This window comes from Physella acuta, unplaced genomic scaffold (genome assembly GCF_028476545.2).
Source record: "Physella acuta isolate Inbredline_101_S28 unplaced genomic scaffold, ASM2847654v3 ptg000350l, whole genome shotgun sequence".
Lineage (NCBI taxonomy): Eukaryota > Metazoa > Mollusca > Gastropoda > Physidae > Physella > Physella acuta.
Window position 1 is genome coordinate 365,533 of NW_026731869.1, and position 14,895 is coordinate 380,427.

At 34.5% G+C, this 14,895-nt stretch overlaps 2 protein-coding genes across 2 annotated transcripts; one reads left to right on the forward strand and one right to left on the reverse strand.

Annotated features, from left to right (window-relative positions):
* The first annotated feature begins 415 nt into the window (after positions 1–415).
* LOC131941148 (mediator of RNA polymerase II transcription subunit 31-like) lies at positions 416–858 on the forward strand. Its single transcript, XM_059300158.1, has one exon. The coding sequence runs from the start codon at positions 439–441 to the stop codon at positions 856–858; it is 420 nt and encodes a 139-aa protein (XP_059156141.1). The 5' UTR covers positions 416–438.
* Positions 859–7,800: 6,942 nt separating this feature from the next.
* LOC131941167 (alpha-(1,3)-fucosyltransferase fut-1-like) lies at positions 7,801–8,716 on the reverse strand. Its single transcript, XM_059300176.1, has one exon. The coding sequence runs from the start codon at positions 8,497–8,499 to the stop codon at positions 7,807–7,809; it is 693 nt and encodes a 230-aa protein (XP_059156159.1). The 5' UTR covers positions 8,500–8,716; the 3' UTR covers positions 7,801–7,806.
* Positions 8,717–14,895: the final 6,179 nt, after the last annotated feature.

The following is a 14,895-nucleotide window of genomic DNA, read 5'->3' on the forward strand; positions in this document are numbered from 1 at the left end:
AAGGGAGGATACTCGTGTATAAGTCTGATCCATGGGCAATAACAATGAAAATCAAATTCTGAAATGTAATACTTGCTGTCTTTTCGTTCTTTGTATATAAACGTGCGATACTGTACGCCATTTTCATTCCAAATGTCTTCACCACTTTCACTTTTATAGGACTGTAGACCGAATTCCGATATGATTAGATGCTCGTAATTTGTGTTCGTAACGTTTAACATTGTATAATACCTTGAACGTTTCATTGTTTATTCTTATTATAGGTTCTGGTGATATTGAATTTAAGAAGCAGACTTATAATTCCATAGCATAAAAATGCCAGCTAGAGGAAAATAGCTTCGATTTAAATGACGAACAAAAACATTATTTCTAAAGTTAGCATTAAAAAAAAAGAGGAAAATAGCTTCAATAAACAATGAAGTAAACATTGTAGAAAAAATGGATAGAAAAGAGAAGCGCTTTGGTGAAACTGACGAACAACAGAGAACCCGTTTTCAAATTGAGCTTGAGCTTGTCCAGTGTCTAGCAAACCCCAAATATTTAAATTTTTTAGCCCAACGTAACAGCTTCAAAGACCCGAATTTTATTAACTATCTCAAGTACCTTCAGTACTGGAAAGAACCAAGATATGCCAAATTTCTCAAATACCCCCAATGTTTACACATGATAGAACTTCTACAGTATGAACATTTTCGTAAGGAGCTTGTCAATTCTCAATATGCCAAATTCATTGATGATCAACAGCTCTTACACTGGCAACAGTACCAAAGAAAACGGAATGCTTTGATACAGGAACAAGCAGAAAAAACACAAACACAGAAAGATGGAAAACAAGTTTCTTTACAATCAGGAACTTAAATTTAAATGAACTGTGAACACAAGTTTTCTAATTATTAAATCTTTTCAATTTAAAAAAAAAAGGAAAATAGCTTCAAATTAAAACCACGTTTGAGTCATTTAGTGTAATGTAAATATAGAAAAGAATATATAATTTAAAGGAATCTTTAAAAATATAATCTTAATAAACTAATAATATCTATTGAAACCAAAATTATAAAAGTGTAGATAAATGCAGATATGTGGGGGAAAAAAATGGTAAAGCATACGAATGCTAATCTCAAGTCCTCATTGATTACGGTAGAAACTTTCCGAGTCCACCCAGCTCTGATGGGTATCTACTTACGATAGGAAAAGTAAAATACGACAGGGTATAATGCTGGTTAAACTATTCCTTCATGTGGTATGTAAATATTTGATATGCATTGAAAATGTTTTAACAAATATGTATCTATACACAGGAAGGTATTCGTTTACCTATAGCGTAACTGAATGTGTGACTAATGCGATATATAAATCACTACAACTTAAAAATGTACCTACCATTGTATGCGACTAACCTCGATACTTGAGGGAAAGATCTGTAACAGAAGTAAAGGTCTTTAACACTGTAAAACATGAACATAAATCAACAAACAGCTAATTGTGTTAAGTTTACAAAAGAAGAAGGAAAAAAGACTGTTGAATAACTCGTCTCCATTGCGATTTTGTATGAACTTATGTTATTGAGTTATTTATTTGTTCTCAGAAAATTGCAAGGTCAAAAAGGGATGAATCACAAAATATAAACTTTTACTGCTGAAGTATCAGTGTCTGATATTTTAGGCTAAATCTGTTCATTTAAATTTAGAAATATTTCTAATGATTTATTTAAAGCTAAAAGCATTTTCGAAGGCAGCGCAAGAAATTTTAATTTTAAAAAATTATACTGTATTCAAGAAATCAATTTTATTTATTTAAAAGATAATTATTATAAACGTTTTATATATTTTTTCCAATACGATTTTCTTTAGTATACAATGTCTTTTTTGTATTTTTTTTTTGTAGGTCTGTGGAAAATCTTGAAAACTAAATTTTAATACAGCGATTTCATCCCCACTTTTCTGAAACATAAGTCTTTGATGATAATGCAATAATATTGCAAATTAAAACCTCATTTTTTTCAAAATCGGATCTACTTAAGATTTATTTAGATACATTAACCAACGGGATGTGTGCATTGTCCGATGCTTTTGTCAAAAAAATAAATATTACTGTCTTTATTTGTTCGATAAGCCTTTATACTAAAACTGGAAGATCAATATTCTAACTAATTAATGTAAGTGTAGCGACGCAAGAGACCTAGGCAGAGATGCAATCTGTAACAGTTTGCATTGGCAATTGAAGGCAAATATAAGCGTTCATTGAATGGTTTGTTTAGCCTAACGTTATGCTGGAACGTTATGTATAAAGAGATATTTTAGATACGGTTTAGGAGACATTTTATCGGGTGATGTGTGTTTTGAAATGTAGGCTATGCAGTGGCGTTGTGAGGTCGGGTGTCACCCGGTGCGGCACTTAATGGTGTCACCCCCCAGAGGCGTAGCGACCCTTCCCGGGGACAAACTTTCAACTTGCACCCCCCCCCTTCAAACTTTCGATCTGCACCCCCCTCAAGTTTTTCTCTATATATTTTGTCACCCCCCCTAAATTGTGTCAGCCTCTGAGGCTTTGTATGTCTCTTTTAGTGTCCCTATTGTTGTTAGACAGTTAAATGTCTTGTGATGTACGTCGGTCGCTTAGATTTGAGTAGTATGATTTACTGCTATCGGAAGTAAAGAATTTACTTAGAATGATGAAACATTCATGAGATATACGTTTGTGATTAAAATTACGTATTAAAATACAATGTCTAAACGCTTTAAGAACGCAGAGTAGGCCTATAGCTACACCGTAAATATACGGTATATATATATATATATATATATATATATATATATATATATATATATATATATATATATATATATATATATATATATATATATATATATATATATGTATGTATGTATGTATGTATATGTATGTATATAGTGGTACCTCGAGTTACGAGTTTAATTCGCTCCGTAGGTAACATTGCTCTCATGTCAAATTGTTCTTATTTCAAAGCAGGTTGTTCCCATTTAAATAATATAAAATGCCATTAATCCGTTCCAGCCTGCTACCGAAATAGCAATCGCAACTGCTTTTGCTATTTATTTTATTTTATATAAGAAATATGCTTTTATAAATAACAAATTGTGTGAAAAAAAAAACATTAAAATGAAGAATGTAAAGAAATACAACTGTTTTTCTAATGTAAATATTCTTTTGAAATAAGCGACCTTAAACTTACTAAAAATGCTGGTGGAGATATAAAGTGGCATTCTCTACACTCTAAGCGCATTCGTTCACTTTAATTAACTTAATCGCTACACTTTTAAACCTACACTTTATCCCTATACTTAATTGAGCTTAAAAAAATTACTAAACATGGTTGAACGTAAATGATACTTTATAATTTAGTATTACTTTTTATTTTTTATGTTCGTGAATGCTATTCTCTTAACTGGTTTTGCTTTTTTCGCACGATTTACTCTTTTTCATGTGTTAAAAGCAAAATATGTCAAGGTGGTTTGTTTTTTCCTCCCTTTCAGAATGTCATGACCTGTAAAACCCGCGAAACCGGCTACTCGTATCTCAAAATTTGCTCGTATTTCAAAGCAAAAAATAGCCCTCTCTTGACTGCTTGTATATTGAAAAATTCGCATCTCGGGGCACTCTTATATCGAGGTACCACTGTATATTCATATATATATATATATATATATATATATATATATATATATATATATATATATATATATATATATATATATATATATATATATATATATACATATATATTCGATATTTACATTAAAGCTGTTAAATATAACTACATTTTTTAAAACTTGGCTAACATCAAAATGACCACGTACCTGACCAGTAACTTGCAGACATCTTAGAGTCTTTTGTTTCCACTGATGTCGTCCAGTAGATATTTGTGCTGTAGATGTTGTCTGTTGAAACGTTTAGCTCCACCATCTGACCTACAGACCACCGAGGCGCTAATATTTATGGGCACTAGGTACACAATTAAAATTCGACAATTCGCTCCAATGTACACAACAAGTTGTATTTCAAGAAAATACACTGACAAATAGAGATACGGTCTAAAAGATATGGAATGATCCTGTATGATAAAACATCACTGGTTTGCGTAATCCTTTATTAATATTAAGTACATTTTAAGGTTACATTTTTAAACGAGATTCAACTCCAATATTTGACTAGTTGCATTTAAACAGTGAATAGGTTGTTTTTTTCTATCGCTTGTAAAAGCTCAGCACACACAGACGCAGGTTTAGCTCAAAGGTTATATGCATCGTATAATAAAACATCCTTTAAAAACGTTGAGTGATGAATTGCCTTTATAAAAGAAATCAGATGACGTACCAGGGCTTTATATCATCACTACTAAAAGGAGCGACCTGAAATTATGCTGAATCAATATTTGATTGCCCAGTGTGAACGCAACAGTCTTGCTTTATTATACACAAGAAGAATTCAGATAATTTGAAATCAGATTTTTTTACACGAAGAGGGAAAAAAGTTCATTAAACATAGAATTTTTATTTTTTTACAAAGTAATTGGCATGGTGGTTTATTAATTTGATTTGCAGACATCACGACACTGACTGGAACTTCATCTTTGACAACCCTCACAGGGGCGTAGCGAGGGGGGGGGCAGGGGTGGGGACCGCACCGGGTGACACCCGACCTCGCTACGCCCCAGAACCCTCATTACCTACGACTAATCATTACCCATTTTACTCGTGTCTTAAAGTCGCTAAATTGTATTTTTGTGCAAAGTTAGATTTTTGTTAGTTGAAATAATTCTTTCAAATATTCAGTCTCGGTGTTGTTTCAGCTTTGACGGTTTACTTAGGGGTTTAGGGCACTTAGGCCCCTTATAGAACACGTTTTCACATTTTGAAAGTTGTAAGAATTTCATTATAATGCTCTTCTTGTTGCGTACTTTAGCCTTAACTTTAACTTTAGCGCTGTCGTCTTTACAAGTCCTTACAAGAATAAAAATCAAGTTTATAAAAAAGCAATCGTCACATTTAAGTTAGCATTTAAATAAGTCTAAAAGATGCGAAGGTCTAAATGTAATCTACAAGATTACCATTGTAAATACTAACGAGTTGAGGGTATATAAAAAATATATAAGTGAACTCACGTGACTTAAACGTCTTCGTTAATTGCAATGTTGGGCGTCATTTCCTCCAGCACAATGAAGTATTATGTGTCAGCTTGTTATGTGCAATACAGGATGGTGTATCCGATTTCAGCATGCTTTTTTCTTTTTGGATTTGCTAACTTAGACAATCTCCATTCAAGAAGAAACTTCAACTCAACCTTACCTAACTTACCTAACCTAACCTAACTAACCTAACCTAACCTAACCTGACCTGACCTGACCTGACCTGACCTGACCTGACTCGACCTGACCTGACCTGACTCGACCTGACCTGACCTGACCTGACCTAACCAAACCTAACCTAACCTAACCTAACCTAACCTAACCTAACCTAACCTAACCTAACCTAACCTAACCTAACCTAACCTAACCTAACCTAACCTAACCTAACCTAACCTAGCCTAACCTAAACTAACCTAACCTAACTAACCTGACTTGACCTGACCTGACCTTACCTGGCCTGACATGACTCGACCTGACTTGACTTGACTTGACTTGACTTAACCTGACATGACCTGACCTGACCTGACCTGACCTGACCTGATCTGATCTGACCTGACCTGACCTGACCTGACCTGACCTGACCTGACCTAACCTAGCCTAACCCAGTCTATCCTAACCTAACCTAACCTAACCTAACCTAACCTAACCTAACCTAACCTAACCTAACCTAACCTAACCTAACCTAACCTAACCTAACCTAACCTAACCTAACCTAACCTAACCTAACCTAACCTAACCTAACCTAACCTAACCTAACCTAACCTAACCTAACCTAACCTAACCTAACCTAACCTAACCTAACCTAACCTAACCTAACCTAACCTAACCTAACTAACCTGACCTGACCTGACCTGACCTGACCTGACCTGACCTGACCTGACCTGACCTGACCTGACCTGACCTGGCCTGACCTGACCTGACTTGACCTGACCTGACTTGACCTGACCTGACCTGACCTCTATGTTCTCTACTCTGATGCCTTCGTCTATTGCATATATTCTCACAATCAACCACAACAAACGTTCTTAATATTTTCATTTATTTTCATTCAATTAACAAGCTGAACAATTTCAAAATAAGACTTAATAAGACGTATGATTTGGAACAGAGGATTGTTTTTTGTTCCATTCAATAACATGGCATATTTGTCTGAACACGGCATAGCAAGGCATACAATGGAATATCATATGATGGCTTTTCATTGCATGTCATTGAATGTCATTGCATAACACAGCTTAGCATAAATTAGCATAGCTTAACACAGCATATCATTGCTTAGTAGAGCAGAACATGTTGCACAATTCAGTAAAGCACATAGCTGGCTTAACCTTAAATTACATCACAGTACTATAAATAACGTAGCATGACATCAGATTACAAGACTTGACAGGCTACGAAATGACATGTTATATTGCGACATGACAAGACAACACATGATATATATAGTATGACATGACATGACATGACATGACATGACATGACATGACATGACATGACATGACATGACATGACATGACATGACATGACATGACATGACATGACATGACATGACATGACATGACATGACATGACATGACATGACATGACATGACATGACATGACATGACATTACATTACATTACATTACATTACATTACATTCCATTCCATTACATTACATTACATTACATTACATTATGAAACCAGTTTATTTCTTTGCATTATCCTACGTCCTTTGGCATGTGGGGGGGGGGGGGGGCTGGAACGGATTTAATACGTTTCAATTAATTTAATTGTAGAAAATTGCTTTGACATACAAACAGTTTAATTTACAAGTAATGTTACGGTGTGAATTCAACTCAATGTATCACTATTGTATGCTATTGACATACAGCTCTGCTCGAATAATTTTTTTTAAATATAGATCTCACTATATAATAGAAACGCTTATTTTTCTTTTTTTGTTTTGTTTACTGTAAACTCTTCTATTAATTGTTCAACGTGTGTGTAATCCAAAGATTTTTTTTAATCACACTAGGGGGTATCCTTAAATGCCAAATCCCTATAATATGCTACACTCTCAAGTTTAGGCTGGGTAACTTCATGCACGAACTATCAAACGTTATTCAACTTCGTCAACCGTAACACCAAGGGGCATTTGTATTTCTATAGCATCAGTAATCCTTCTTGATTCTGTTATTTTTTAAAGGGTAAACGAAATGCAGAAATTGGATTACGGTTTGAAAGGTGATTTTTTTTCTTAGTTCTTTTCCTGTGCCTGTTGTTTAAAATTTTCCCTTAATATTATGTTTAAATCTCTTAATTGTTGACAGTAATATAAAACGTGTTGTTTGCGAACGTGTGTGGTATAGTGTTGGCTGCAGTGTTTCTTCCAGAATTTTTTTCCCCCGGGGGTGGGGGGGGGCGGCACTTGATATTTTCAGAGGGAGGGGGTCGGACATTTTCCGGGGGGGGGGGGCGCTGACACTGGAAAAGGTATATGTTTTCTATATAAATTCCATCTTGTTTCGGGGGGTGGGGCGGTAGACTTTCTTCAAGGGGGGGGGGGGGGGGGGGGCAAGAAACTCTGTTTGGCTGTGATAGCAAGCTAAAAAAAAATACAACCTATTATAAAGTTTACGGAAATTCCACATCTTCATAGTATTAACACTTATAGTCCTTAACATTAAACCACTCAAGCATATCTGGAATAGTTTTGGCATATTTCTCCAAGTTCCACATACGTTGACATAACTGGCAGAATGCGACAGCCTCATAACGGTATTCCATAAATACAGGATTAGCACGATATAACGGATAATCCTCGTAGATGCTGAAATACTTGTCTTTCTCTTTCAACATTGCAATATATTCATCGTCATGAGAATCTAAATATAGAATCCTTTTAGCCAATTCCTCGGGAGATTTGAAGTCAGCCGCGTTTAAAAACGTTTCTGAAGGGAGAATACTCGAGTATAAGTCTGATCCACGGGCGATAACAATGAAATCGGAACCGAAGAACCGGTAGAGTTTTTCGGTGACATAGTCTTTGCAAAAGTTGCTTTCAAAGCCTAAATAAAATTTGTATTTCTTGCGAATTTCATCCAGACAGTGCTTATCGTCGCCCCTAGGGCAATTAAAACTGCCACAACCTCCCCATACATCAACAGTTACGAAACGTTTCAGTTCGTTGATGTAATCTTCGCGTTTAGACGCTGATCTACAGTTTGAAACTAACCAAGCGACTTTACTCGTTTTAGCTGCTAATATCGCAGTGTAATTTTTTTCTTTGACGTGTTTTCTTTTTCTAATCAAGCCGTAATAAGTCCTGATGTCAGAGTCCCTTCTGAAGGACATTGTCCAGTTGAACGCTGTGTTCCAGTTCTGGTACTTTTCGTACACATTCCCGAACCTCCAGTACACACCGTTTGTTGGGGCCTCGACGTGGTAGTGTACAAAAACCTGATCTTCACGACGGTGGGGTATCGGTTCATCTCTCACAAACTGGGCTGGAATATCACAGATACAAAGGTGCAAACATTGATATCATTATCTTTAAATACATTTGTATTTAAGTAGAAATATTATAATAAATTCAGTTTACTTCAACAACTACTTCCTCTACCTCTGCAAGTGTAATTAGCAAAGATATACGTGGTTTTTAACCTGGAAATCTGACCAATAAGCATGTTTATTCTTTGTGTCTTCGAGACAGGCATTGATGTTTTCTTTCTTCTTCTTCTTCTTCTTCTTCTTCTTCTTCTTCTTCTTCTTCTTCTTCGTTCTTAATTTTAGTGTTGGAAGGGATTCCCTCCAACACAATTAAGTATACGTGTAAACTGTTTGAGGCTATTGACTTCGATTACAGCCTGCTTTTCTTTTTTAGATTTCCTTCCATAGCCTTTGTCCGACAAAGAAATAACTACAAGGCAGCAGTTGTTTTATTTTGGAGTTGTCTCTCCTAGAAGAGTTGCTGTCCCAGCTGTCGAGCCTCATCTGCCCGAGGGTATGTCTTTTTGGTGCCTTTTCGCCAGGTATTAGTGTAAAGAACACATGGGGGGTCTCCACAGTCTGTAAGCCTCGACATTACGGTTAAGGATGTGTGCGGTGTGGGCCACTTCACGATAAATTAATGTCTACAACTAGTCAATATATAAGGGGCAGTAATTACTTGTTGTTATGTCTAGTTTGCAAATTGTTTTTCAGAAGGAAGTTAATTTTAAATAATTTATTTCTGGTAGTTGTCTTGATCATCATACAGTTCGATCCCTTGACACATAAAAAAACAAACATAACTAGACCTTGGTATTAAAGAGTTACAACAAAATTACCATTTTATAATGATAATACCACGTATTTAATTATTTATTTCCCCTTTTCGTTGTACACATAAATTTCTCCAAAAAGCTATATTAGGAAGCTTGCAAGAACAAGAAATCTATGCAATTTTTATATGATTTCAAACATTTTCTTCAACTAAAAGATATATTATTTATTATTTTAAATTTTTAAAAATACGAAAAAGAAGTAATATTGGTAAATATTCCATTAAATAAAATCAAACAAACCTTTAGAGATAATGTTACTTACCGTCAACAAGAAAAACACTGCTGATGTTTGTGAAGCTTCTATTTGACGTGACGACACACGGAAACTCTGGACACGCTCTCAAATTGTGTAAATCATTAATGCTTGCCATGTCATCTTTGTGTTTCCACCAGAGTATCACTTTTCTTGTACCATTGTGAAGTAATGGAGAACCTGCTGTGCCCTCAAAAAATACACTTTCATTGAAAGGAATGTAGGCTTCAAATTCTGAACTGTAATACTTGCTGTCTTTTGGTTCTTTGTAAGGGAACGTGCGATATTGTACGCCATTTTCAGTCCAAATTTCTTCACCACTTTCAGTTGTATAGGACTCTAGACCGAATTCTGACCTGATTAGATGCTCCACTATAGAATTATTGCTAAATGTTGTATATTTCATTAAAGCTTCTGTCACTGGGATATAAGGTGGTAGCTTCATCTCTTGCAATAATGTCAAATATTCGCCGGAGTTGGCATTAGAGGAGTTGGTATTGGTTGTGTGTAGAGATATTTTGTAATGAATGGTTTCACTAGCTTTAAACACTTTATAATTACTTGAAAATTGTATATTGTTGATGTCGGGTACAAATCCTTTTGTTCCTGTGCGGAACAGCCAATACAACATTAAATAGCTAAACACCCCAAACAAAATGAAGGTTAATGTCCATTTAGAACCACCAGGTGGTTTTGCATGCTCCTGAAAGTATTTTAAAAAATTAAAGCAAAATATGTTGCACAGCTTAAACATAAACATCAAGCCCAAATGTATTTTAAAAAATCGAATCACAAAAGCGGATTAAAAAAACAATTATGAATAATTTTAGAAATTCACTGATATTTTAAAATATATGCAACGAATTTTATTCGGATGTAGGACACTCTGTCTTTCTTAAAATATTTCGGCAATCTCGTTTAAAAAGCTTCATTCATTGAATGTAAATAAAACGCATACATCAAACTTTATAATACTAGTTTTTAAATGCATTGAGAAAAATACGATACAAGATGTGACAGATATTATTGAGCGACCTAAGCTTTTATTAAAGAGAGCAAATCTGTTTAATTTTTTTTCAACGCATTCAAGAGCTTGTTATTGTAAAGGTTTATATATATATATATTTTAAAAATATTTTCCACCTTTTAGTATTTCAATTTAAATGAAGTGAACACTTGAATTAAAGACTAAGACCAAAATATGTACCTTAAAATCCCATCACTGGTTTTGCGATCTTTAAAAGATAGCCGTCTACCCTTTCTTTGTAGTTGACGCTCATCATAAAATCAGCCAACCGTGACGACAGTTCACCCTCTAATACGAGCTGATCGCTCTGTCGCGCGTAATTAATCTTGTTAATCTCCGCTTTATTTCTTGTATATAGCTAAATTACGACCAGAAAATTGCGACATCTGTCTGCCCGTTCCACGTGGTTGATTTCTGCGGCAACCAACCGTGACCAATTAAACAGCATGAAATACAGCTCTGCGGACTGATCGGGCTATCGCGTCCAGTTAGTTATCTCTTCTCTTAGTATTGAATAAATATTTTTTAAAAATAAGATTTTAATGATTGATCTATTGTCTAAGCAGATTTAAAATAGATTTTCGTGAATTATTTTGAAAATTTGAATCATATCGCTGAATTAGAAGTGCGTCAGAGTTGCGCAACAAGATTCACCACAAATCCACAAACAAATAAACCAACAAAAACACAAACAAACGGGCTAAAGAAAAGCGTGTAAAAATATTGTACATATTGTACATAGTGTGACACATCTCCTCATTACTACTGTGCCTTGATTATATAAGGAGTGTAGTAGCTGAGTAAACAATTAGAAGGTTTGAGTTTTAAGTTAGTTCTCTTCTGAGTACCTGGGCATGAACATGTCTAAGCAAGAAAAAAAAAACAGATTTAACTCTACCTATTGTGGACAGCGAGCTTGAAAATATTAATTTATTTTATTGGAATGAAAACGTAATAAATTAAAGCCGTGTATTATTTGAAGTAGCTGTAACAAGTTCTAATTTCTCTAAAAGCACCCAAGTACCGATTTCTTAGATACACGTTTCTTAAAAAAAAATGAGATCGTGATTTGTGCGAGGGTGATGCTTCACAAAACTTTCTCAAAGAAAGCAAGAGTGGTCGGGTTTGAAAATGTTATGTGTCGTAACTTATGTAAGTGATGCGCACTTAACTTTTATTTAGTAGCTTTGTTTGTTTTGATTTTGATTTTTGATTTTTTGGCGGAGGGGGGGTGCGGTTGGTAAAAGTGTTTGTGTATTTTAGTTTCAGTTTTCAATTTTAAGTTTGAAAATATCTTTCAAAATTTGATGTGGAAAGCGTTTATTTTATGTTATATATATTGTGTAAGATCAGTTAGTTTTGTTGCTGCTTTGTTTTTTGGGCGTCGTTTTTATTCACCAACTCCAAACACGTTTTAATATTTATCTTTCTTATTAACTCACGTATTTCTTCGTTAAATATATGAATGCAAGCTTTGATGTAACGGGCTTGAGCGATGCCTAGCCGAAACGGCTAGTAGATTATTATATTTATTGATCGAGTGCTTCAACAAGGTAAATTGTACTCACCATTGTAGTTCATAAAATTAATGTCGATCGTGAATTTAAGACGTATCGTCAGGCTTAAATTGCAGACCTAAAACAAACAACACAATGTTTAAAAACTACCAGGCTTTCATTTACAAAATTGTGATATTTTCAAGTTAATTTAAAGAAAAGGAAGGCATCCACAGTGTTTTATTATCACACCAAAGGCTGTTGAATTGGTTTTACTTTCTACATAAAAATATTTGGTAAAGCTGTATCTGTGTATGCACATCTTTTATAGTTGTGTTTTCCTTCATATAAGATGAAAGGACGGATATTTACATTTTATTTAATTTGAGAACAAGTTGCTCGGGGTATATCTAAATATATTTTACAATTAAATTTAAACAAATATTTAATTAACTTCACTAAACTCTGAACATAAGCCCACGCGCAAACTAAATCCCAAACTAATTGAAAATTGATCGGAAACATTTAAGCAGATATAACAGCTCAGACTGTTTCATTTACTCGAAAGATTAATATGGATTTACACCTTCAAACCTTATCCTAAACACGAACAAGAAAAAAATAACATTAACAAGAACATAAAATGCAAGACGCAAATCACAAAAAGATAATGAAAAACTAAACTAATAAACGTTGATAAAGCTTAAACATATCCTTAAAGGTTATCTTTACACGTAAATCCTAATGTATCTACAACATCGAAGCCCAAGTTAAATACAAAGTTTTCTACCTAGTCTACAATCATGAAACCTGTGTGCTTTAATTAAATCTTAAATCTACACAAGTCACAAAATAATCCTTAAAAAAAAAAAAAACCTAAGCCGGAAACGAATTCAAATGTAACACTGTTGATCACCGACTGAATCAGATAAACTAGAGGAACGTACATATGCGATAAAAGTTGTCCGCACGAACGTCATGTTAAAAAAAAAACTGCACGGCGAAATCGAAGTAGCGTGCTGTAAAACAATTTTAACCCTCTAGCAACCGAAACTTATAAATAAAATCAGTTTGATCTGTTCCTCAACGAACAGTACACTGGTCCGACGTCGATGCCTTATTTAACATCCCTCTTCCTTTATTTATTTAAGAATTAATTACTACGAGCCGACCGGCTGCGTATCATACGCCGCTATTTAGTTGTTTTTTTTTCTACTTTTCAGTAATTTATAATTTGTGAATTCGACAGTACCAATGCTGCCACTGAAAATATTTGCTTAAAAACACTAAACCCCCCCTCCCCCCCCCCCCCCCCACGTGAAAGCAGCTTCCTCTTAGTTACCTCCTCTAAGTTTAAAATCGTTTCAAACTCAATTATCTGCCCCTAATAGCCGTTACCAAACCGTCTCTATGATTGTAAAATGTAAACAGAGTGAACACCGCTCACCAGATCATGTGGGGGTGGGGTGGGGGTGGTAGTGCTAGTGATAGAGAGGAAGAGAGGGGACTGCAAAGGCGCGCTTGCAGCTTGTTTTCTAACTGATCCCAGAAGAGAATTATATATATAGATCATGTCCTTTAGACGAGGTGTGTTTTTAGTGTCGATCTAATAACACCACAAATTTTGCACGGATTTTATTTTTTTTAGTTTCTTAAGCAACAATTCTGTATTAAAGCGAGCTCTGTAGTTGAAATGGTTAATAATTTGTCACAATATGAGGGCATCTTATTATTATTTTATTTGTTTATATTCTTTTTCTTCTTCCTTTGTTTTTTTTTTTTTTGCTTTTTGTGTCACAAGCATCACTACAGATACTAAGTTTAATTCTATAGACCTATTCTTCTTAGTTTTTTATTATAGTGTTGAAAGTGATTCCCTCTAACACAATTAAGTATACGTGTTAACTGCATATGCGCTATTTAGACCGGTGATTTCGATTTCAGCCTGGTTTTTTTTTTTGCTTCCATAGCCTTTGTCCAACCAATAACAAATTAAAAGACAGCAGTTGTTTTGAACTCGGTTCAGCAACCATTAGCTTAACCGACTGGACCACGCCTACCTCCTATAGATCTCAAACATATACAATTATTTTACTATCTCATATTAAAAAAAAATTAATTTCAAAGTTACATCTTGAGGCTTCATACTGCATCAAGCCGACTAACCATCACTTGTTTTGAGCACTAGCTCGTTTTACTTAAACATCATCCACGCATACACCCCCCCCCCCCCACCATCATCAGATTTAACGATGTCGAAGTGTTAGATTTCTCAGGCCTTTATCACTATCCACAAGAAATAAACCCTAGAGGTACCATGAGGTCAAAACGGCCAATATATATGTGGACACATAAATTCGCTTGAAATATGCCCTATGTAATGTTGTAACTTTGAGATAATAATAAAAAAAAAAACAGCCACATTCTCAGTGTTAAAATTTGAGAATTCGAAAGAAACGAATGAATTCTAACTCTCTAACTCTTTATAAAATGAGAATATATTTTAACTATTTTTAGAACATAAGATTTCGTATTTCTCCGTTATTGAAATTGTATTTACACAAAGTATCGAACGATACAAATTTATTTAATTTCAAAAAATTGCAACTTATTTAATCATAGTGTGTTTTCGTAAATTATAAACAACTG